This window comes from Panthera leo, chromosome A1 (genome assembly GCF_018350215.1).
Source record: "Panthera leo isolate Ple1 chromosome A1, P.leo_Ple1_pat1.1, whole genome shotgun sequence".
NCBI classification, from domain to species: Eukaryota; Metazoa; Chordata; class Mammalia; order Carnivora; family Felidae; genus Panthera; species Panthera leo.
In genome coordinates this window covers 168091977-168117034 of record NC_056679.1, presented here as the reverse complement: position 1 = coordinate 168117034, position 25058 = coordinate 168091977, and the positions used below count along the sequence as shown (strand labels likewise).

General features: G+C 35.1%; 1 protein-coding gene across 3 annotated transcripts in view; it reads left to right on the top strand.

Annotated features, from left to right (window-relative positions):
- The window catches only part of FBXL17 (F-box and leucine rich repeat protein 17), a 496901-nt gene that overhangs the window by 172743 nt on the left and 299100 nt on the right, over positions 1 to 25058 (top strand). For all 3 annotated transcript variants that reach the window (XM_042944694.1, XM_042944688.1, XM_042944699.1), the window contains one exon: positions 6802 to 6932. In XM_042944694.1, coding sequence (XP_042800628.1) covers positions 6802 to 6932 — 131 coding nt within the window. The remainder of the gene's footprint in view (positions 1 to 6801; positions 6933 to 25058) is intronic.

Genomic DNA, 25058 nt, shown 5'->3' with positions numbered 1-25058 from the left:
GGTCCTGGATGCAGGATTTCTAAAAGCTAAAGAGTCAACCAACTAAAATTAGAGGTTTTATTACATAGAGATAGTTTTTGGAATTGTTACTTCTTACTATTCCATTAATTTTAGAAGATATCTTTGGATTTTCTTAAGTCTATAAAATAATTTAGATTTGCTAACATCTCTCTCCCTGTTATCTGTTCCTTAATAAGTTATTCAAACCTGTTTGGTCCTCAGTTATGTTTCATAATGTGAGGGGACTGAACTGCACAAACAGCTTTAAATTTTCTTCTTTACACAACTTTATTACAGCCTCCTTCTATGTCCTGGTTGATGAAGTGATTTTTCTTTTGTATCTTGGCCAAATGTACCTAACATACATAGTTCACCTTTTTAACCATTTTTAAGCGTACAATTCTGTGGTACCAAGTACATTTACACTGTTCTGTTATGATAAAGATAATTTACAGTGAAGGAACCTAAGAGATATGTAAGAATTCACATAGAAACTTTGTCTCAGAAGCTGTGGTAGACTCCAAAATATACATGTGTAGGAAATATTTATGTGACTGGGTAAAAATTTTATGAATGTGCGTCTTCCTAGGGACTATAATAAAGAATAATTGGAAATAAAGTGATGCTGTATATGTATTATACATGGCTATATTTAATAGTTCACATATGCATACGGTTACACATAGCAAAATTCATCCTTAACACTCAGGTTTAATAGTCATGCTTCAAAGTATTTTCTAGCATCTCTATGGGTCCATTTTGTGTATTTCTGATTTTGTTGTGGTACAGATATGTCAGGACATAAGCCCAGCAAGCCATCCAGCACCTGCAATTCAAAGAGGCTATTTGTTTCTTTATGCATTTCCAGAACAGTATATACTTAACAGTAGTACAGACTTTCGGGTGTTCACACCTAAAGGAACTAGGAAAAGAAAAAAGTTCGAAGGTAGTAGAAAGAAGGAAATAATAAAGATTAGAGCAGAGATAAATGGAATAGAGAGTGAAAAAAAAAAAAAAGAAAATGTCAATGAAACCAACATCTGGTTCATTGAAAAGATAAACACAATCGATGAACTTTTAGTCAGACTCATCAAGAAAAAAAAAGAGGCCTCAAATAATATCAGAAATGAAGAAGGAGAAATAACAACTGACACTATAGAAACATAAAGGAATATAAGAGAATATTATATATAAAAAAAACTATATGCCAACAGATATATAACCTAGAAGAAATGGATACATTTCTGGAAACATACAATCCAAAACTGAATCAGGAAGAAGTAGAAAATTTAAACAGACCAATTACTAGTAATGAAGTTGAGTCAATAATCAAAAAACTCCCACCAAATAAAAGTCCAGGACCAGGTGGCTTCATAGGTAAATTCTACCAAACATTTAAAGAAGAGATCTTACCATTTGTGACAACATGGATGGAGCTAGAGGGTATAGTGCTGGGTGAAATTAGTCAGGAAAGACAAATGCCATCTGATATCACTTATATGTAGAATCTAAAAACCAAAACAAATGAACAAACAAACAGAAACAAACTCTTAAATGCAGAGAACAAACAAGTAGTTGCCAAAGGGAAATTTGGCATGTGTTGCGGGGTGGCGATAGTTGAAATAGATAAAGGAGATTAAGAGGTGCAAACTTCTAGATGTAAAATAAATAAGTCATGGAGATGAAAAGTCCGGGAATATAGTAAAAAATAACATAGTATGGTGACAGATGGTGACTATACTTTTGTCGTGAACCTTGCGTAAAGAATTGTCGAATCAGTATGTTGTGCACCTAAAACGAATGCAGTATTGTATGTTAATTATAATTCAGTTTAAATATACAAAAACATATCCTGTAAAGAAAACTAACTATAAAAATAATGTGGTTTAAGAAAATGGTTATTTTTTATATAGGAAATACAAGTATAGGATACATTACTAAGAGGAGCTTTAATAATAAGAGTATCAAATGTAATAGTGACTGATCCTTGATATGTACATGTTCATCTTTGCTTAACTGAGAACAAGAGAACTTGACCAAAGAAACAATTAGCTACTTTTTTAAGTCCCAGTACAAATTCTTGTGAAAAATAAAAGATTTGTGAAAGTAAAAAGACAGGTCCTTACACTATTAAGATAGTTATAGGAAATGTGACTGTTTACAAAATACAAATTGAGGGGGCACCTGGGTGGCTCAGTGGGTTGAGTGTCTGACCAGCTCAGGTCATGATCTCGTGGTTCATGAGTTATGGGGCTCACTGCTGTTGGTCTTTCAACCAGAGCTCAGTTCGGATCCTCTGTACTTCCCTCTTTCTTCCTTCCCTTACTTGCGCTCTCTCTCCCAAAAAAATAAACAAAAAATTTAAAGAAATACAAATTGAGTAAAACCCAGGGGATATGCAAACATTTTCATGAAGCAATTCTAATAAATTCATCTTTCCGTGAGTGAGGATTGGTTTGAAAAATTTAACAAGACCTCCCCTCACTACAGTATGGAGCTAACAGGAGTGGCCAATTCAAGTTGTCTATTTTCCCAGGAAGTACTTTCTTGGCCTTTGAAGATACACCTAGAGGAGAAGGCTGAATGGACCATGCATCTCCTTCTATGCCTTTGTGAGCATCTACATCTAAAGGAGGGAAGTGGGCCTCAGTGTTTAAGGTGGTTAAAGATATTACCCTTGTCTTAAAAGAAACTTGGCTTCTTTTCAAAGATAGAGAACCCTGAAGCTGTTCTGTATTAATTTTCTATTGCTGCATAACAAATTAACACCAATTTAGAACCTAAAACAATGTACATTTCCAAGGGTCAGGAGTCTAGACACTCCAAAGTGGCCTTTTTTCCAGTGTCTCACAAGGCCATAATCAAGGTCTCAACTGGGGATGCATTCTTCCTAGAACTTAGATCCTCTTACAAGCTCATGTAGTTGTTGGCAGGATTCAATTCCCTATAGTTGTAGTAATGAGGTCCCCATCATCTTGCTGGCCTTCATGCAGGGATTTCTCTCAGTTCCTATAGGCTTCTTGCAGTTCCTCTCACAATATGGCTGCGTAATGAATGCTTCAAGACCAGCAGGAGAATGTCTCTGACCTCTAGACCATTAGTCTAGACCCTGACTAGGTCAGCCCTATCCAGGATATGGTCTTTTTTGATTAATTCAGTGTCAACTGGTCAGGCATCTTAATTACTGATGCAAAATCCCTTCAGCTTCACCTTATAAGGAAGATACCCCCCATTATATTCACAGATCCTATTCACACACAGGGTCAGGATTATACCAGGGCCTAGATCATTGGGTTATTTTGGCATTCTGCCTTCCATACTTGTTTATTTTCTCACTGTGTTTCTCAGGGTCAGTAGGTAGGGGCAAGATCTTTGCTCTCAGCTGCTTTCAGATTATCAATCTTCTACCTCTCATGAAAAATAATAACAATAAATATAATTAATAAAACACTGAGACTTTGAGACCTGTGCCATTTGGTGTTTGTTGTCTCCCATTTTACTGCCATCTTTTATACTCCTGGTGTCTCCTGCTCCTTCATAGAGATATTGGATGCCAAAGATTTTGGCACTTGACTCACAGCCTTCCATTTTGTTCCATGCCCAACTGTTACTCTGAATGACTTCAGTTTCTGTGCCCATCACATAGAGATATGTCAGAAAGAAAACATAATAAGGAACATATGTATTAGCCCTTTGATTCCTTATTAGAATTTTAGTAATATCAGAAAGACTATAAAAACTTCGGGGATGCCTGCATGGCTCAGTCACTTGAGCGTCTGACTTTTGATTTCAACTCAGGTGATGGTTCAAGCACCATATCAGGCTCTGCGCGAACAGCATGGAGCCTACTTGGGATTCTTTCTCCTTCTTCCTCTGCTCCTCCCCCATCTTAAAAATTAATAAACATTTTTTTTAACTTAAAAAACCATACTTTGCTGTTTATTTTGTATTATGTATTTATTTTTTGTTCCTGTAGATACTTCGAAAGGTTTTGATCATTGTTGTTTTATTTAATGCCAGTCTGCCTTATATATAAGGGGTAAAGGATAAGGATCAGGAGTCACGTTTGAGGCAGAATGTTAGAGCCTGAGCAGCTCATCTCTGGGCCCTGGGCTTGGTATTGATTCTCGTCATCAGAGAGAGGAATGAGGAGAACCTTGGGGAAGGGGAAACAGGGAGGTTGCCCTGATTCTGACTGGTGAGCTATCTGAAGCTACTGAAGTGGTTAGAACAGTCTGTTTTATTTTAACAAAGTGAGTGCATTCCCTGTGTACTTTGGTTGCCAAGTACCGATCATATTCTGTTGTTGGTAAGGCTCTGAGACCATGGTAACTTGAGTAGGAACTTTGTTAGAACCCATTCCTCCCTCCCTCCCTCCCTATCTCTCTCTCTCTCTCTCTCTCTCTCTCTCTTTATTTCTTTCTTTCTAAATGTTTATTTATTTCAAGAGAAAGGGCAGGGAGGGGCAGAGAGAATGGGAGAGAGAGAATTCCAAGCAGGTTCCACTCTGCCAGCTCAGAGCCCGATGCAGGGCTCAAACCCACGAACTGTGAGATCATGACCAGAGCCAAAATCAAGAGTCAGATGCTTAACCAGCCGAGCTGCCCAGGTGCCCCTGAATCCATTTCCTCTTTCCTGGTTCTGCCTCCATTCTGGAGTGTTGTCCTGAGTCTCACTTTGGATTGGTGGCTTTGATTATCTGACCCTATAGGCTGATTATAGAGACATTTTCCTAAATCTTTTTATGAATCTTCAGAATGCAGCCCTTAGTGTACAGAAGCTTGTTGTCTCAATTAGAAAGAATGTACCTATTATTGTGGACATTTTCATATTTCCTCTCTCTTAGCTATCTCTGTTTCTTTCCTCAGTTCTGCAGCATATATCAGGGAGCAGTGAATAGTTGCTCTGTGTGAACCTTCTCTGTGTCACTACTTCCTTTGTGAGCTGAGGTGGAAAAGAGGGTTTGAGTGCTGCCTAGTGGACTCAGTTCTGTAGAGCTGCTCTGCCCAGCGTTGTAGCCACTAGCCACATACATATATAAATAGTAAATGTAAATTAAACAAAATTAAATAAGATAAAAATTCAGGTCCTCCCTCACATTGGTGACATTTTAAGTGCTCAGTAGCTGCATGTGACTATGGTTACCATATTGGGCAGCAGCGATATAGAATATCTCCATCGTCAGAAAGTTCTCTGGGACCATACTGTTTTAGAGCATTTCTTTCCCTGTAGCCTGACAACAGTGGAGATTCCAGTGTCTTGCGTTGTCTTGGGATTGAAGCTCAATGAACCTTTGGGTGGAACTTGACTGTCTCATTCCTCTGAGGCCTTTGGGTTGGGTTACACCTGCAGGTCAGCTTCCTGCAGGACTAACCTGATCCCTTTATGGAAGGATTTGAGAGTAAACATAGAGAAGACTGGCTAGTTCTGGGAAAGCTCCCTCACAGTGCTAGAAATGCCCTATACTCATTTTCTACTGCTGACATAAAAATTACCGCACACTGAGTAGCATAAAATAGCACAAATGTACTATCCCATAGCTGCATAAGTCAGAAGTACAACATGGGTCTCACCAGGCTAAAATCAAGGTGTTGGCTGGATTGTGTTCCCTTCTAGCAGCTTAAGGGGATGATCTGTTTTCTTGCTCCTTCAGGTTTTTGATGGAATTCAGTTAAGGTTGTAGATCTGAAGTCCCTATTTCTTACTGGCTTTCAGCTCAGGGCTGTTCCAGTTTCTAGAGGATGCCCACAATCCTTAGCTCCTAGTTCTCTTTCTCCATACTCAAAGCCAATAAAGACAAGTTGAATCCCTTTCACAATTCTAATGTCTCCTACACCACCTTCCATTACATCTCTCTGACTTTAGCTGGGAAAGGTGGTCTGCATATAAAGGCTCATGTAATTAGATTGGGCCTACCCTGTTAATCCAGGATAATCTCTCCATCTCAGAATCCATAACTTTAATCACATCTGCAAAGTCTCATTTGCCAAGTAAGTAACATATTAGGGCTTAGACATATTTGGAAGGGGTGCTACTTGGTTTATCACTTGCATCCAGAATAATTCTTTACGTGTTATTAAGCAAAAATACCTTATTTGATTTGTAGCTTATTTGAAGAGGATGATTTCCATCTTTGTTTAAATGATATTATTAATTTTCTTTGGAGACTAAACATCAGGGGAAGACAAGAAACCTCAGGAAAGGAGGAGAGAAAAGGGAGAAATGGGGAAGGTGACACCTGGAGAAAAATCTTTACTTAAACAGCATTTTATATTGCTTTCCACTTGGTAAAACACACTACACGTAATAGTTCTATTTGGAGTTTATTGATAAAATATCACCAGAGTATCTCCGAATTAACCACTTACTCATATCTCATCTTTTAAAAAGTGCAAAAACCTATACAAAAGTGGTGTTATAATCCTGAAGATAAATATCTGAAATTGAACAATGTTAGAATAATCTTACTAAACTGTAGGTACTTAATGTGATATGTTTAACAGCTTTCCCACGTATAATGTTGCTATTTTTGATTCTTATGAAATGTCAATAAAATCTATTTGATTTTAATATTTATTGCCATTCATATATATATATATTGCCATTCATATATATATACTTCTCCATTCATTTCTAATTTAGTACATAAAATATTATATGAATGAGTTTAACTTGATTAGACTGTTATCTATTTTCAGTATCATACAGTGTGATGCTCTACTTTGTAATAAACTATATAAATTTTGAGAATGAATGTAGCATTTATCTTTCTCATCTTTCACTTTTTTTTTATCTCATTAGCTACGAAATCTTTCCAGCTTGGACCTACGTCATATCACTGAACTGGATAATGAAACCGTGATGGAAATTGTCAAGAGGTGCAAAAATCTTAGCTCTCTCAATCTCTGCCTGAACTGGATCATAAATGACAGGTAACCATTGTAACATCTTGAAAACAGTTTTCCAGAGGGAAACATGTGTTCTACTGACCAAATACTAATTATCATTATAACAAGGCATGACAATTTTAAGGAAAATTTAATGTAGCCATGCCTTTTGAAATAGATATATTTAAGATTTGAAAACCATCTAGACGTATGCTTTTAATCCATCCACTGCTTATATTTACAACAAGGTTTTATGCGTTTTGATTCAAATGTTTGCCTAAACAGTTATAACAGCAGTCTATTGAATTTTTCTTTGTCACCCATCCAGGATATATTGTTTGTTACTCTAATATTTTTGCAACTTTTGTGCTTGATTTACTGTTCACTTATCAAGGAGAATGATTCTAAGAAATGATTTCAAGTATTATGCATTCAGGTCCTTTCTCAAGGATGACATTTTGTTCTCTGCATCAATATAATTAGTTTTAAAAATGGAAGTCACGTGGTGGACAGTTTAATACATAGTGTCAAAATGTATAAAATGGGTAGTTTTCTTCTTGTAAGCAATGATAAACCCATTTTTCTTTGAACTATTGCATGAAAGAAAATTAGATGGAGGAGCCCTTGAGTAGACTTCTTTATAATGAAATCAAATGTGGAGTAGGACTATTCCGCTGCTACTGATTAATGTAGGTAGGTTCTGAAATACAGACAAGAGACAAGATGTTGGTCCAGTAACTTTGAGGGATAAATTGTGTTTTTGTTTTTTTTAAAGATAAGCCACCAAAAATAGTTTGCTTTCAGAATAGTACTATTTCAGTTAAAATTAGTACCTATTTAAATTTAAATACTTTTGCATAAATAGGAGCAATGACTTATTAAGTTTGTGTCAGATAATGCTTTAAATCAAAATACTTTTCCCCTCCTCTTTTAATTTTGTACTTACAATTAAAGTTACATGGACTCCATTTTCCCCCATTATGGTAAGTTCTAGTGACAGTTTTGTAACTTAACCCACATTATCCTTACAGTTATGTGATAACCTTTGACTTGACTCTTTCTTAGTAAAATTTTTCTTGAAAAATTTTCTAATCCAGATCACATGGTCATCATTTATAAAAGGTATTTATTGTTTGTGAGTAATAGTTGCCATATACAGTATATTGAAATCTACAGAAAATTGATAAAAATGTTTTTTAAAGAATTCTTCTTTATAATCAACATTCTTCTACAATTTTATGACATCTTAAAATAATCTTTTAAGTGTTTCTCATAACATCTAATAAGATAAAGTGCATAAGGGAACATGCTGTGATGTTTTGCCTTAGTTTAATATTGAGATAAACTACTTAGTAATACAACGAATTAAAAGGAAAAAACTGTTTCTTCAACAAAATGATTATGAAAATGATTTCCTTTTATTCCACAACAATTTTCTGTGTAGCTGACATATGTGGAAGAATCAGTAATTAAAGAATACAGAGGTAAATAAGAAGCAGCCCATGTATAATTAGAAAGGTTGTCTTCTAAGTAAACATTTTGCTTAGGTTTATATCATTTAAATAAAGATATTTAGGGATTTCTAATCTTCTGGCTCTTCAAATGCTTATGTAGTCCTAACTGGATATTTCCAAATGAGAACATGGGCACCCCTCACTTTGCCTTTCCTTTCCTTTCCTTTCCTTTCCTTTCCTTTCCTTTCCTTTCCTTTCCTTTCCTTTCCTTTCCTTTCCTTCCCTTTCCTTTCCTTCCCTTTCCTTTGTTAGGCTCCATCTTTTCAAAGCTGTTGCTATTTCAATAATTTTTTTTCCTACTTAACTGTAATGGTTATTTGGTATTTGATCCTAAATATATGTACTGTAGAGATTTATTTGCAAGGAATGAAAGTGTATTTTTATGTTTTTAATGGAAAAGTTTGGATTAATTGAGAAAACATGCATTTTAATGAGGCTGGGCGGTAGAGTTTTAAAAATCAGACTCTTTTAGGTTTTAATTACACTACTTGCACTTATCCTGTGTACTGTAATAGAAGTTTCAAACATTAAAACCCACTTTGCAGTATCATCTAAATTACTCATCTCATTGTTCTTACCATACTCTATCACTAAGCTAAGTAATATTCGTAATTATATTGGTATAAATCTAGGACTTCTCGTCAGACTTAATTATAATTTCCGCACTTAGCCAAGATGGGTTAGTAACCTTTCATATAGAGGGCACTGGAATGCACTAATGCATTTAGCCTATCAATTAGCGTCTGTTTTACATTTGTTCATTATTATTATCCTCTAGTAAATCAGGAAGCATTTATTAACCCCCTACTAAATACTTGGTACTGTGTCTCTGACTGTAGGTCACTGAGTCCCTCATGCTCTCAAAGGTTGCTCTCTTTAGGTGACAGAAGACTTAATGAGTGTAGTGAGCCTTGTAAGGAGAGAAGGGAGGAAAGTAACCTTTACTACCCAGGTAATTGATAGGCACTTTATACATGTTCTCTTTTAATTCTTTCAGATCTTTTGTTTAGTGGAAGGTCATACTATTCCTATTAAATTTAGACCTTTGTATGATTTTTCTTTAGCTTTTCCAGCAGATGTTTTTTCCATCATTGCTGCATTAAAAACTGGGTGAGGACAAATAAGAAAAAGCACATGGTGGCTAGTGAGTCAATTTTCCATTTCATGGTTGGGATTCACACACAACTGACATTAATATGTAAATTTCTTAATTTTTAAAAGGACTCTCATTATTTTTTTCTTTTCTAATAAAAGTATAATAGAAACTTTAGATGTTGTTTTATATGTAGTACATTTGAAAAGGATCTGTGTTTAATGCTGCTAGCCTTAAGAAAGGAATCCTTACATGAAGATAAACTTTGATATTCAGAACTTTACGCATAAGATTTATCTTGAACTAAAAAATTCTTATCTGTAAGCTTTCTTTTGAAGTTCAAAAATTTAAAATATGTAGTAATTGAAGGTCTTTATTGTTATGCTCTTTGTATCTTTTAGCATTTTTTGGTTCTTCTGTCGATGTGTATGACTAAGACATGCTGTTCTTTATCTTTGTTTTTCTAAAAGCACTTTTTGTGTTTAGAGAGTTAAACAGCATGATATTTTCTTGTATTCAGAAGGATGGGCTAGTAGTCATTTGACATTTACCATTGCTTTTGAATACAAATAAAATCCAAGTGGTTTATGAAAAGAGGACACTATTTCTATCAGTGACTTAAATTAAACGTCTGATTGTTATATCTACCCTGCTCTCTCTGACTCTAAGTTTAGTGAAATGTTTATTTGTATTTGATATAAATCTTTTGTTATTTCACATCCAATTTGGTCTTCTTCGTTTTTGTATGTTTGGCACAGAGTCTAAAAGCAGCATGCTTTGGATATAACAAACTGATATGTAAAAAACTGAACGGTTCTGAGCATCTTTAGTGATAGGCTTATAATGGCTCTTTTGTTCCTTTTTGCCAAGAAGAATTAAATGAAATCTACTTGATTTTAATAGATCTTTACAAAAACTATTTAAAATTTTTAAATTGGTTATTAAAGACGTAATAAATCTCCCATTTTCAGTTTTTAACATTAGTCTTGAAAAAAGTTCAATCGCATGATATTGTATACCCATTATCAAATATATGATCCACTCATTAACAGTTGACCATGCTTGCTAATGAATTAGGATAACAATATAAGAGAAATGAAAATTTCTCTAGCATCTATCAGCTAAAGTCACAAAACATAATAAATACCAGGTTGGTTGTTAAAGTAAGTTATGTTGCCAACCAGTCGAACTTGCCTAGCTAGCGATTTATGTTTTGAATTTGCAGTTAAAAAAATTGAATGTATTAAATTTGTTGAACATTAGTAACTGAGAACACTTTCTTTAAGGAGTTAATTGTGCTGTTTGAATCTGCTATTCATGTAAAGGAGTTAATTGTGCTGTGTGAATCTTCTATTCATGTCTATTCTATCAGTGGACATTCTAAAATTTGGAGAATTTTAAATCTTAGACTATTGTGACCGATTTCTTTCAAACATGAAATAGCATCTATAATATGTTAACATTTCACTTTATATGTCCTAGTGTTTAGAATAGTAATTATGGATAGTTTCTCTTTAAATGACACTTTTAAATAAGTTGAAGCTGCAAACTGGTGGTCTACAGCTGAGTCCAGTCCATAAAGCTGCTTTGTTTGGCCTATAAAATATTTAAAAAGTTGAACTAGTTGCCAACACTTTAAAAATTGGAATAGTTCACATAAAAATTATGAAGTTGGGCTCTCTGTTGGAAATTTGCAGATCTAGCAACATTGGACTCAGTCTTTCTGGGAAGACAAATAAGCTATTCTCTCTGGCGATTCTCCAGTCCTCCACCATTCCTACCAGGCATGGTACTTTTGTACTTTTTTTGTATTATCTGTCTATCCCCAGTCTACAAGCTGAAAATCAAGAATGTAGAGGTTTTTAAAGGGTATTTCTTATTTCAAAACAAATCGTTCTTTTTAAGTCCAGTCTGATAAACTATATTAACAGACAATAGAGAGTTAATTGGTCTACTTAAATTAGTTCTTCGTTATTTTAGGCATCAGAGCTTTGGCCAAAGGGTAGAAGTTACAGCAAGAGACAGAATTCAGCTTAAAATTAGCTAAACACTTTAATTTCATCCACTGCCATCCAAAATGGACACTTCCACTCAGTGTTCAAACAAGAGTGTTCTAAAAAAAGTTTCCTGAATTACAAAGAGAGCTGAGCTAGTTTATTAAATTCCCTCCAACTTCAAGGCTGTGATTTAAAGTTACTTATTTTAAAATGAAATGAATTTATTTCCAGTGCTCAGTATTTGAATCTTGATTTCTTTGTTTGTAGCATTGAGAAAAATCTTAATACTATTCTTTCTCCTCTTCTTCTGTGGGTAGCCCTATTTAGTCTTCTAGGTGTACTTAGGTTGAAGTTGTAGAATGACAGATTACTCCACCACCCCTTTGAGGGAGACTGACAGCGCCCTGGCTCATGGAAAACTCAATGAGGCTTTCTATAAAGATTTTTCTAACTCCCTTGATCTTCTCTGGATGTTTATTCTGTTTCTTCTTTCAAATTTCCGTTGATTCAATAAAAAACGGTGACATTTAGAAATAAAGTTCAGAGAGGATTTGAGCAGGTGTTGGTGATATAAACTATTTGCTGAGTGTCCATTGTGTTTTATTTCTAAGAATTGTTTTGTGAGCATATGCTATATATTGTATTTATAAGTGTTCGAGGACTGGGTGGATAATCTACCATCTTCCTGTGAATGTCATGTCACAGTGGACTTAGAATTTTATTTCATTTCAATCCCCTAATATTACTTAATTCTCCTAGAGACTGAGGTTTAAAGATTGCCCAGGGGGGACAAACCTATCCATTAAATCCAGCAGGCATAGTTGAATTTGAGTTTGAGAATATTTTGTTTTCTATTAAAGTTAAGTGGTCTGGAGGAGAGGAATACTTTTCACCTTGGAGTATTGAGTGGTGTGAAGTTTGAACAATTTTCTCTTATAAAAGTCTGAAAACTTGGAAATAAAGAGGCAGCAAAAATAACACTGACTACTGGAGCAACGCTGTGGTGGCATTTACAGCAGCACTGCCCTGCGTGTGTAGAGTATGTGGAGCCCTCCGTCTGCATACTTTTGGTGTCTAATATTGTGGCTGGGCTGCTCAGCTCCAGCTTTTGTGCAACTGAATTTTAGCATATTTTTGTAATCTGAATAATCTTGTATGCTTTCTCTGATATTCATATTTTTTGCAAAAAGAATAAGAAATGTTTTATTGAGTTCCGAGGGAGTTTTAGGGACAGAACGGAGTCTTTCTGAGCTAGTGACACTTGTTTAAGCCTGGCATATTTTTTGACACTCTCTTTTATATTCACAATTATTTGTAAGACTGTCCCTAAAAGAATAGTATGATATTAGAGTAACTACTATTCAGATGCTCAAGCTATCTGTAAATATGTCTTCTGTGTCCTTCTATCCATTAGACCATCTTTTTAAAACTGTGATTGGTTCTTGTAATGTTAGAGAGGCCAGAGGGTATAATATTTTCTCCCTTTTGTTTTTTGAACCAAGGATAATGAAGATAGCTAATAATAGCTATCATTTATTATAGTTTGTGCCATACACTGTGCTAAGTGTTTACACACAGTGTTTCATTTGTCTTTACAACAGCCCTGAGGAAGAAATTAACCCCGTTTTCAAATGAAAGGATTAAGGTCCAGAGAGGTTAGATAGCTCACAAGTAGTAAGTGGTAGAACATATTAAAATGAATCCATATTAAAATGAATTCATTTTAATATGTTTTCAAAGTCTGAGCTGTAACCACGAGGGGCTCATGTTCTCCCAGTACCTCGTTCTGCCTCAGACCTGGAGTGACCTAGTGTTCTCATTTGCTAGAACATTTCCAGCCCATTCTTGTTATTTTGAAATTCTGTCAGGTTTAGCATTTGTGCTTCACTGTTCCCTTCTGTGGTCCAAAGTGTCCTGGTGTGTGTGATAAATTATATGGTCATCCTATCTCAGGCATCATGCTGTGCTTGATCACTCTAAACATCATCAGAATGCTACCTTCTCTTTTCCCTTTGGGATATTTGATAGGTGACAAGTTTTGGATATCTTACTGTGTACATAAAGTAGATTTACAAAACAGCTAATTTTGTAGTGAAGAGCAAATTTTCCCCACCGGCTTTATTTGTAAATACTCTTCATTTCATACTAAGTTCCTTGAGGAGAAGTAGAAAGTCTTGCCCATTTTTGTGTCTTGTACCACACCTCGTTCATAGTTGGTATCAACAGGAATTTCACAAATGAAATTTGAATAAGGATTTATTTACGCATGTGATGACACACATTTGTTTTTACAGATATTTCATTATCTATAAAAGCTCCCTCCCAGTTGTAGCAAATGCTTAACCATTGCAGAGTAAAGGAGAATACTGGGTGTATATTTTGAGTAAGTTGTCTCTGGGTTAAAAAGAAGGAAGTTCATTGAATGTCTCAGTACCTTTGGCAAAAAATAATTGCTATAACTAGTCTGTACCGGTTTCCCAGTATATGTGATTTTTCACAAAACTGATGATATTTTTGTACAAAAGGCAAAGTCTCTGATAAAATGATTTGTGCATCTATCCTCAGATGAAATTTTTAGTGCATTCAAATGAAAGGAACTTTTTCATTGTTTGGTACATAGTGATACTGGATATTTGTTCTTTTAGTACATCTAGTGGCTAAGTCTCATTTTTAAGGAAATGTTAATTGATATATGTTCAAAAGTATTTAACCTAACAAAAATCACTTGAAAGGAAAATCTGTATGAGATGTATATGTCTCAGCTTGCTTTAATTTTTAACTGCATTTCTGAAGATGGGATGGAAGCTGGATTTGATGTGGATGAGTTTGTCTTATTGATTCTCCGTGTTCACATTATTTTGTCTTACAGAATAATGTGAATTTTTATGGTAGTTCTGACATGTAATGGCAACTTTAAATTTCTGCTTTGTGTGTGGTTCCTATTGTGTGATAAATACATAAGTAAAGATTTCTGTAAATAATAATTAACAGAGCTTCCATACAAGTATATCACTAGCTTTCCTGGATGTGGTACTCTAAACACTGCTATTGCTTTTGTGTTTTTCAGGCAATATAAATGTAAGTAAACATACATTAATCATTCAGTTTGGGGGACTAAAAAAAACATATGTCTTGCATAGTATAAAATCCGAATTCATGATCAGAGTATGGGAAGAATGGGGTGTGTTTTATGCGATGATAGATGCAGCGCTATATGCTCATGGAGTTAGAGGCTTCCTAACCGCAAACCGGCTTTAAAATTGCCAACAGGGAAGAAAATCTTCATTTATTGGCGAAATGGTAATCGTTTATTGATTGCTCGGACAAACTTAGGACCATCCCTCCCTTCTCCATTTCCCCCAGGAGTTGTCTTTTTCTTAATCCCCAACCAGAAATGGTAATTAAAATAACTCACTGTTGTCAAAATTTTTGAATGTATGATAAATGAAGCCTAGTAAATAGTGAAAATATGAGAAAGGTGATTAAATCTGACAATTTTCCTGTAAAAGGCTTGAGATGATAAATATCTCCTGTGATTAGTTATTAATTTAGTGCAAGGGATTTGCATCAGCCTAAAATATTTTATGAACTGTGGCATAAAGAAATATTTTAGCAGATAGGTACACACATGTTTAACCAGAGGAGAAATTGCTGGAATTTGATTGGTAATAATTAAAAATGGCAGACCTGACACATATGTGCCTGGGCTATTTTCTGTGTGACAGTCCTTTCAGAAATTAAGAAAGAGGACACGAAGACGTGGAGACATGAAGAATGACAGAGTGCTTGCAGCTTGAACCCTTTGCTTTGTGAAAACAGAAAGGTTTTAGGTATATTATTCCCCAGCTGATAAAATATTTAATTTAAAGTAGTATAAAATAACTCCTCACTTACTGAAGCCAAAAGATCAGACTTGTTTCATTAACAGTTATGGTTGCACTACTGATGATTTCCCTTAAATTGAATGTGAATTTCTTTATATTTAAAGAAAAGAAGAAATGATGATGGTATTTGTAATGAAGTGCTGTATCGTGTTACTGTCTGGCTGAATCCACAGCAGTCACTCTGTTGGTGGCGTAGATCATTTTGTGGCTGCATAATGTTTTGTGTATGAGTTTCTCTCCTGGTAAGGAGGACCTGTGTCTTCATCTTGGGCCCCCTGCCCCCATCGCAGCACCCCCTAGCATCTCGTGTAGGGCCCAGCTCAGAGAAGCCATTTAATACCTGCATGGTGCAAGAATTATAAATGCTGCTTTTGTAGGATGTATAAATCTGCCTTTAAATCTGGCTTGAACTCTGGCTGAAATCCAGGCGGTTGGTTCAAATGCCCTCTTTCTTCCAGATTTATTTATTTCTGAATAAAGTTGAAACTTCATAAGGTGAGGATTTAATGTCATTGTCTGGATTCGGATAGAGCTTGCTTTATGTATTGCATGCTATTTATCTGAAACCCGTAGCCTCATTTTTTGAACAAAGATAGGATTTTAATGTGGGATCCTTGGGTTTGCCCTTTTAATAGGGTCTTTGGAATACTTCTAAATGAAGAACCAGAAACTTCACTTGTCTTTCATATGTAATGATACCTTGTGTTAATTGAAAAGATGCAAAGGAGACAGTTACAGCTTTTTTTTGCTTCTTGGTGAGAAAAATATGACTGTCTGAGGGAAAAAAAAAAAACACAGTTTTGTTCTTAACTCGTCTTGTAGCACTTTTAAGTTCTGTTCTTTAAAGTATGTTTAATATTTGGTTAATTGCTACCATGAACCTAAACATACTGATTAAGGCCAGGTTCACATTAGAACAATTATCTGGTTAATTGCTCTGGTGCAAAAATAGGCTAAAAAATCATCAGAACATCAAGTTGTGAAAGCACTGGCAGGAGTTTCAAAACCACCAAGCATACCTACTGCAAATCACATCAGCAAAGCAATTAATTTAGGCTAATTGCTTTTCTGTTTGTTCAAGATGCACTTTGGAACTGTCTTTTGAAATCGTGGCAATTAAGATTAGTAAGCAGTATAATTAAAGAATGTTAGAATAGTCACTATTTTTCAAAAGTGGTAACTATTCCATACTAACCTATATAGTGTATCTATCACTCGTGTAGGGCTGTGAAATAATTAAAGCAAAATAAGAGTGTTTTAGATATTTACAAGATTTCCTATAAAAATAAATTGAGAAGTAGATTACCTGTACAGGAGCTGTAGCATGGGGTTATCTTTAATCTTTAATTATCAGTTAGGATTATCTAATTTCAATATGCATGCTAAGTTGCCTTGTTCACATAGGAGAAGAAATACCTAGCCACCGAAGATGGCACCGGCTAGTGATATTTCCTCTAGCCGAATGTGTATTTGGCTTCTCATGTGGCTTCTCATAAAGTAATCAGGATTTTTAATGTCTTAAAAACCAGATTAGGCATACTTCATGTTATTGAAGTTTTCCATTATTGAGTATTATAATTTTGGCAGCATCAATTTGTCTAAAATTGAAAACTACTTGAGTTTCCAACTGTTTCTCTATGAAGCAATGTTGTAACAGATTCTCAGCTGAAAAAAAAAAAATGGCAAGTTTAGGAATGAGTTCTTCATTGGAAAATGTAGAAATGTCAGTGGGGGAATTAGCCATTACCCGACCCCTCCTCTGCTCACCATATTGTCAAACAGCAAGTAGCTCTTTCTTTCACCTCTCTCCTTCCATAAGGAGCAATTCTTACCATTCAGTGTGTTTGGTGGCATATCCTGCCCCATGAAATTCTCCAAAACAAACAGATTTTATTGTATTAAGGACTGTGGCTCAAGATAAATCTTGCAGAGACACACATCTTAAAGAAAGTCTTGGTAGCAGTTATCATTTTGTGACTTTCCGAGGCTGTGATAAGAAATTTAGAAAGATATTCATTAAAATGAGATTTGACACAATAATTTAAAGATAAGTTTCAAGTTTTGCTTGACATTATACTTTTTGTTGGATGAAAGATATAAAAATTGTTGTCTTTAATTTATTTCTTTTTATTTTATTTCTCCTGAATTCAGGATGAATAGCTAGCTGACTGTATCACAAAACTAAATTTTTCTCTAGTGATCATTTTCATGGAGAAGAACAAAAGTGTATATACTTTTTACAGTGATAGATTTTTCTTTATTTTCTTTTACACATTTCATAGTCTCTAGAAGTACTTCATACTCGATCCCAATTTCTTGGTGATGCTGTTTGTTGTGGAATCTTCAGTTAGACAGTTTCTTGTTGAAGGTAAAGCCATCAAGTCAGATGAAAATAAATGTATTGATTAATTCAATAGAAACATGCTGAGGACCTTTAGACCAGAAAAGCAACCAAAGAAGCTTACATGATGATATCAGTCACTGGGACTGGTTGTTGGGTATCTTTTGAAATCTGTCATTGAAGCAGCAGAAGAAATGTTTGGTGGAAAACTCAAGCTAGTACTTCTTCTTGGCCTTCTACAAACTTGGATTCTACAATTATTTAAAGAATAAGAATTTAAATAATTCTACAATTATTTAAAGTTGTAAGAATTTGTCACTATTTTGCACCCTTCAGAAGATTGCAAATTACAGCCATAACTTTTTCCCATCCCTGTATGCATGCCTTTGTGCAGTGTGATGCTGCCTAGCCTCCCATCCATAGGTAGCATCCATTTCCCTATCCTTCTGCATCTAGGCAGGCTTTGTGACTTTTTCTAACCAATAGTATATAGTGGAAATTATGTTCTGAGGCTTCCAAGCTTTGGCTTAAGAGACCTAGCAACTTCTGTTCTCGCCTTTCTGGAATGCTGCCATCACCTGAAGAAGCCCAGGCCAGTCTCTTGAAGATGAGAGACCACATGGAGATGGAGGGCAAGCCAACAGCAACGATCAACTGTCATATATGTGAACAGGGGCACCAAGACTAGCCTCAGTCAAGCCTTTGGATTCCTGCAGTCCCGTATAGTGAATGAGACCAGGAGAACTACTCAGCTAAGCCCAGTCCAAATTGCTGGCCCATGGAGTAGTGAGCAGATAAGCGCTGTTTTTTTTGTTGTTGTTGTTTGTTTGTTTTGTTTTGTTTTTTTAAGCTACTAAGTTTTGGTGTAGTTTGTTATACAGCAGTTAATTACAGAGATTTTATAGCGACTCTGTGTTGAGAATTTTATATTGTTAGGTAAGGTACCAAGAGTGTTTTAGTTATTATCTTATTTCATCATCACATTAACTCTATGACATAGGTATCATTATACCCTGTTTTATAGGTGAACTGAAATGAAACTCACAGAGGTAAAGTATCTTGCTGACGATCACAGCTAGTAAATGCAGAGTCAGGATTGAATGTAGATATGTCTGACCTCAATCCCATCTATCAAACTGCCTCCAACAGCTTATTCTGAGTTTAAAAATATAGTTGGGTTGCCATAAGCAGTTAAATCTACCAGTGGAATCTATTGAATCGAAGTGCTAGCTAAATAGCATTATAATAAAATAAATATCATTGAATGAAATAAATATTACAATAAAATAACATCCATTTGCAGTTTCTCGTGATACTATTTAATCTTGAGTATTCATCTAAAAGATGGCGTGGAAACAAAGACAGCTCTACTGGTGTCATACGAGCTTTGAGTCTGAAGGGAACAGTGTGAATATAGATTTAAAAATACATAAATATAAGGTCTCAATTTTATGCATACAGTTGAGACTTGAACAGTATGGGGGTTAGGAGTGCTGACCCCCTGCACATCTGATAATTGGCGTGTGACTTTTGACTCCCCCAAATATAACTGCTAATAGCCTGCCATTGACTGGAAGCCTTATAGATCATAAGAAGTCAGTTAACACAATTTGTCTATGTTGTATGTATTATATACTGTCTTGTTATAATAAAATAAGCTAGAGAAAAGAAAATATTACTTTAAAACTCATAAGGAAGAGAAAATACATTTATAATACTGTATTGTATTTATTTAAAAAATCTGTGTAAAAGCAGACCATTGTGGTTCAAATCTGGTTGTTCAGTGGTCAATTCCTATATTAAAAACAATTTTAGGTGTTTTATAGTTTTAATAGTATATTCTGTTTTACTCAATTGTCACGTTAGGGAGAAATGAAAAGGAAGAGACCCTCTCTTAGAAGGAAGTGTTGTGGCTGGAGCTTAATCACCATATTTTTACCTTCAGCATTTGTATCTTCTAATAATAAGTCTTATAAGGACATAGCTTCTAGGGCATATGTAAGTAATGGCACTTAATACCTACCACAGAAATCCCACAAATACAAGCGAGGATCTTTTCATTTTTGAAATGCTTTTATTGTTAGTTTTAAGTATCACCTTAATAACTATACATCAATAAACCAGTTAATAGTAGTAGTTGATTTTGACATATGTATCAGTGCTCATCTTATCATTTACCAGAACAGCACACTAATCGGACCTGCCTCAGGGTTTTATTGCCTGTTAAATAAAGTCTGGGAGCGTTTCCTCCATGATTTATTACAGTATTTTGAGAACTGGTTTCGTTTGGGAAAAGCAGTTTCCATTTGTTTTCCTTCTAATTTGAATTTAAGCTGAAATCTTATCTTTGGTTTTGCTTAATCTCTTCTTTCAACCAATAAATCCCAGTGTATTTTACTATTTTGATATTTTATTGTATTACATGAATATAAACAAATATTTTGCTTTGTGTGAATATATATCTAGAAAATCTTACTTGATGTTTGGGGAGAGGAGAGAGAAGTTGCGTTTTTGTCTACTAGTTTTAATTTACACTCAGATGGTTTATAAATTTCTTAGAATGTTACATTGATAGCAGCATAGGTATTAAAACTGTATCTGGACATTGTGACTTTTCCATGTTCCTGGGCTCCTAACCGGAAGTTCAGTAAATCTGTGTTGATTGATTACATGGCAATCAGACCATAAGATTGTGTTCAAGGTAAAAGGAAAAAAAAAAAAAAAAAAAAAAAAAAAAAGAACTGCTCAAATTGGTCAAGAAATAGAGCAAGTCAAAATAAGTCATTCAAAATAGTAATCTTCATTTAATGGGTATAGACATAACCTTTAAAAACGCTTGCAGAGTTAAAGAGATTCTAACTGAAGAGTTAAAGAGACACTAACTGAATTCTCTAACAGAGAGTGGTGGTTTGTGTGTGAGATATGTGGAGACAATTTTCGTCTAACTGACAACATGTTAACCTTACTGGAAATAAGAAAACTGAATGAAGAAGGTGGAGTAGGGGGAAGAAAAACCCAGAAGAAACATGATATCCTTGTGACAGCCATTTATTGGGAAAAGGGATGACAAAATGTGTCAAGACAATGCCCTGGCTTCATTAAATTGAATAATCAATTTGGGAAAAAAAAAAAAAAAAGAGAGTTGTGTTCCGTTACATTTCTTTCTGCAGATTTATAGACATTTATGGGATAACTGTCTTTGAAAAATATACATTACTTACCATACAGTTAATATTTTGCTCATTATAGTCTTACTGAAATTAGAAATGTTTAGTAGTTTATGTCTTTAAAGAGATGTCCATCTTCTTTTTGGTTCCGAGATTTTTCTTCACAAGTTTATTCTCAGTATGGAGACATCATTATATTACAGAAGCGCTTTTTTGGGGGTGATGTCTCTTGGCAGACATCCATCTCCAAGTAGAATGTAACAGTGAAGCTTGTAAGAGGCAGAGAAGTATAAAGTAGCACCAAGGAGGCCCTGACAGATATTTAGACATCCACACAGACATTGCTGCTACTGGAAGGTCCTCTCCCATTTTGAAAATGTAGCTATTTAGGAAGGGACAAGGTCACAGTAACTTCACAGTGTTACACCCCTGTTGATTCTTGTATGCACATTTATTTTACTTGTGATTCTTTTTCCATTGACAGTATTTTTCTAATGTTTACTTTGAATGGTTGCATTTGTCTTCACTAACTTGTCACTGTTGCACAGTATATTTCAGTCCACTAAGTAAGTTCTGTATGTGCGTATTGCATTTGACAAAGTTTTTAGAATTTGTGATGATCCACACTGATGGGCTTGGGAGTGTATATGAGAGAAACATGGAATAGTAGTTGGTAGCAAGAAATTCCAATGCGCATCTCTCTCTGCTTTGTTAACACTCATATTAGCATTCATTTGCTTCATTGTTGGGAGGATAGGTGTCCTGTGAGCATTTAGTTAGAACAAACTGCCTAAAATTAAATTTGGACTGTGGTTAATCTTCAGAACAGTTTATCCTCAGGCAGGTAATCAAAAGTGTAAATGTGTTATTTTGAAGGTTCTATTAAAGCTTTATTTAAAAGTGCCAATCATATGCAGATGAAAATTCCAGACTATAGAAAAAAATATATTCTGATCATCAGTAATGAACTGTAATCATTAAAAAAAATTTTTTTTAAGTTTGTTTATTTGTTTTGAGACAGAAATCACAGGGGAGGGGCAGAAAGAGAGGGAGAGAGAGCAAATCCCAAGCAAGCTCCACACTGTCAGCACAGAACCTGCTATGGGGCCTGAACCCACAAACTGTGACCTGAGCTGAAACCAAGAGTTGGACCCTCAACCAACTGAGCCATCCAAGAGCCCCATGAATTGCAGTCATTGACTTCAATAATCTCAACTGACTGAGCCATCCAGGAGCCCCATTGATTGTAATCACTGATTTCAATAATCACATTTGAAGCTAGGTACATTTTTTTTTAAATTTAATTTAATGAATTTATTTTTTAAACTAGGTCCATTTAGAAAAAAAGCCAAAATCTTAGTGTAAAATAATTTTCTCAATAAAATCATGTATACACATATATCATATATATTTATATAAATTTCAAAACGGTAAACATATCCAACCGGATTGTTTAATTTTAAGTATTTTTACAAGTGAAACTTACTTCCAAAGACTGTAAAATGGGACAATCAACAACTTTTGACTTTCTATCTTAAGGGCAACAAGGAGGAAATTTTTGTTCAGTTTCTATTTAATTTTCTGTGACTACTTATGACATTCACAAATTATGTCATTCATTTTGACATGCAAATGAGAAAATGACTGACTTTGGGATTCAGATCTAAAGAGCTCTCACAGGTGCTCAGACATGTTGCCTCCATCTACTGCCTATTCCCGTCCCTCCCAGAAAAAATAGCATGATTTCTAAAGGAGACGTAGTTTTTCTACAAGCCTCCATAAAAGGAGTCTTTATTCTCCTTTCTGATCCATTAGAGAGCACTGGACTCTCAGGTAATTCTTCCCCTTTGATTTGTGTCTTCTTCTTTTATTTAAAGCTGTGGTCTATTTTTTGTTGCTGTAGTCACTGATGACATTTTCTCAGGTGGTTTTTTCCCCCTTTAACTTGGATCTTCTTTCGTTCCTTAAATCTGTAGAATATTTTCTTTTATTGTTGTCAGTGTCACTGATGACATTTTCATCTGATTCTTGACATATTCATTTTATAATATATGGCATTGTATGGAGTTTTTTGGTCAGTGACATTTTGGCAAACACTTGCCTGTGGCTACCAGAGAAGGTCAGTTAGAAATAAATTACTCTTGAAAGGCTTCTCTGCAATACTAACGAATAGGGGCTTGCAGTGGGAGTTGAGAGTCTGGGGCCCTTTATGTTCTTGTTTTTCTGTTATTCCAAACTTTTGTCATTGAGTCAGTCACTGTATGTGTAACCTTGGTAAACTTATTTAAGTTCTCTTTTATAAGATTGGGGTAATGAGAACTTACCTTAGTGGAATGTTTGGAGGCTTAATCATGTTTCGAAAGCACCTTGAGTATGAATCATTAGTTCATTATTAGAATGGTGGCTTGGGTGGTACCAGTTATGACTGATGCTTCATCACCATTATAGCCTCATAGTTTCCTTCAAATTGACAATGGACATCTTAAGTCATGTTTTTTAAGATAGTAGCAGACTCTTGAAAGTTACTTAATTGCTAATCGTATAGTAACACTGAAGTGTTTGCAATTGTTACAATTATCTGAAGACAATAAGACAATTAGAGTGTACTAATTGTTATATATTTTCACAAACGAGTTTTCAGATTAAATGGACAAAGTACATTCAGTTTCAGAAGTAGAGATTTAAAAAGAAACACAACAGTGTCACCTACTTATATTGCCATAAAATAATTTATATATAGCTACTTACCTTTGTGAAATGTTTTTCACTCACAGCTTTTATCCAAATGTATTTTAAGGAGTTACACTTTTCAAAAGATACTTTAACATTATACACACACACACACACACACACACACACACACATATACATGCACGATGTGGGTAATGAGAGATTATGTGAAATTCAATATATTCTATGAAGCAGGGCTTTTAATTTCTAATTTCTAGTTCAGTTGAAAAAATGTAATGACTGAAAATTAAGAAAAATTAGCTATTTACTTTGAATGTTTGTATGTTATTCTGAATTTGATATATTCCAAGAGTCACAGGATTTGATTTGGAAGTAGTTTCAGCCTTCTGTGCTCCTGAGCTCCTGGCTCTTCATCCATTGCATATATTCTGTCTCTGTGTTTCTCTCTCTCTCTCTTTCATTCCATCTTCGTACCACCTTTTCCTTCATCTATCATCTGGGTCTATTTAGTTAACATACAAAATCATACTCTGACTATATGACATTCAAAATGCTTCTTATAACTACAAGATCAGTTTCTTAAAGTGTTTTTAAAATCAGGTTATTTATTATTGATTTAAAAAAACTGTGATACACCCTCCTAACTTTAGAGCTTGGACAGGTCTATGAGAGGTTTTAAAATCCAGAGAAGTCTCCGGAGTGTGTGTTTTGCGGGAGTGGAGCAGGGAGGACATAGTGGGCTGCCAAAGGGCAAACCGCTGGAGGGAAGACATTGCACATGCTGATTTCCCTTTGCTCTGTCTCGCTCTGTTTTTCCAGCCCTGTGGCTTGCAGGTTTATTAAAATGCTAATGATGTTTATTCTGCTTTTATTGGCAGCTCTCCAGATTTGATTATTGATATATCTGAATAATAGTGGAATGCAACATCAAAGTCTCACTTGACTATTCCTTAGATTTTTGTCAGTAGACAGATAAATACTGCAATGTCAGATGGATCATATAGACTTTTTTTTTATCTGTATAAATGTGAAATGTTATAAATGAACTGTCAGCTGTTTGGAAATGAACTTTTATTGGGATGGAGAGGGTCTCCTGGGGGCTCCTTTCTTAGGAGAGTATACTATCCTACTCTCTGAGGAACAATCATATTTCCAAAAACAAGTTGTCTGAGTGGGTTTGTGGGTTTGCACTGTTGTTCTCATTTTCCAGACTTTGATATTTCACATCCTTCACAAACAAATTAAAGTGTATACTAACAAACTGCAGAATAATCCAGGGCACCTGGGTGGTGCAGTTGGTTAAGCGACTGACTCTTGATTTCGGCTCAGGTCATGATCTCATGATTCGTGAGATCAAGTCCTGTGTTGGGCTCTATGCTGACAGGGTGGAGCCTGCTTGGGATTCTCTCTCTCCCTCTCTTTGCTCCTCTTTCTTTCTTTTACCCTCTCAATGTCTCTCAAAATAAATGAATAGACATTAACAA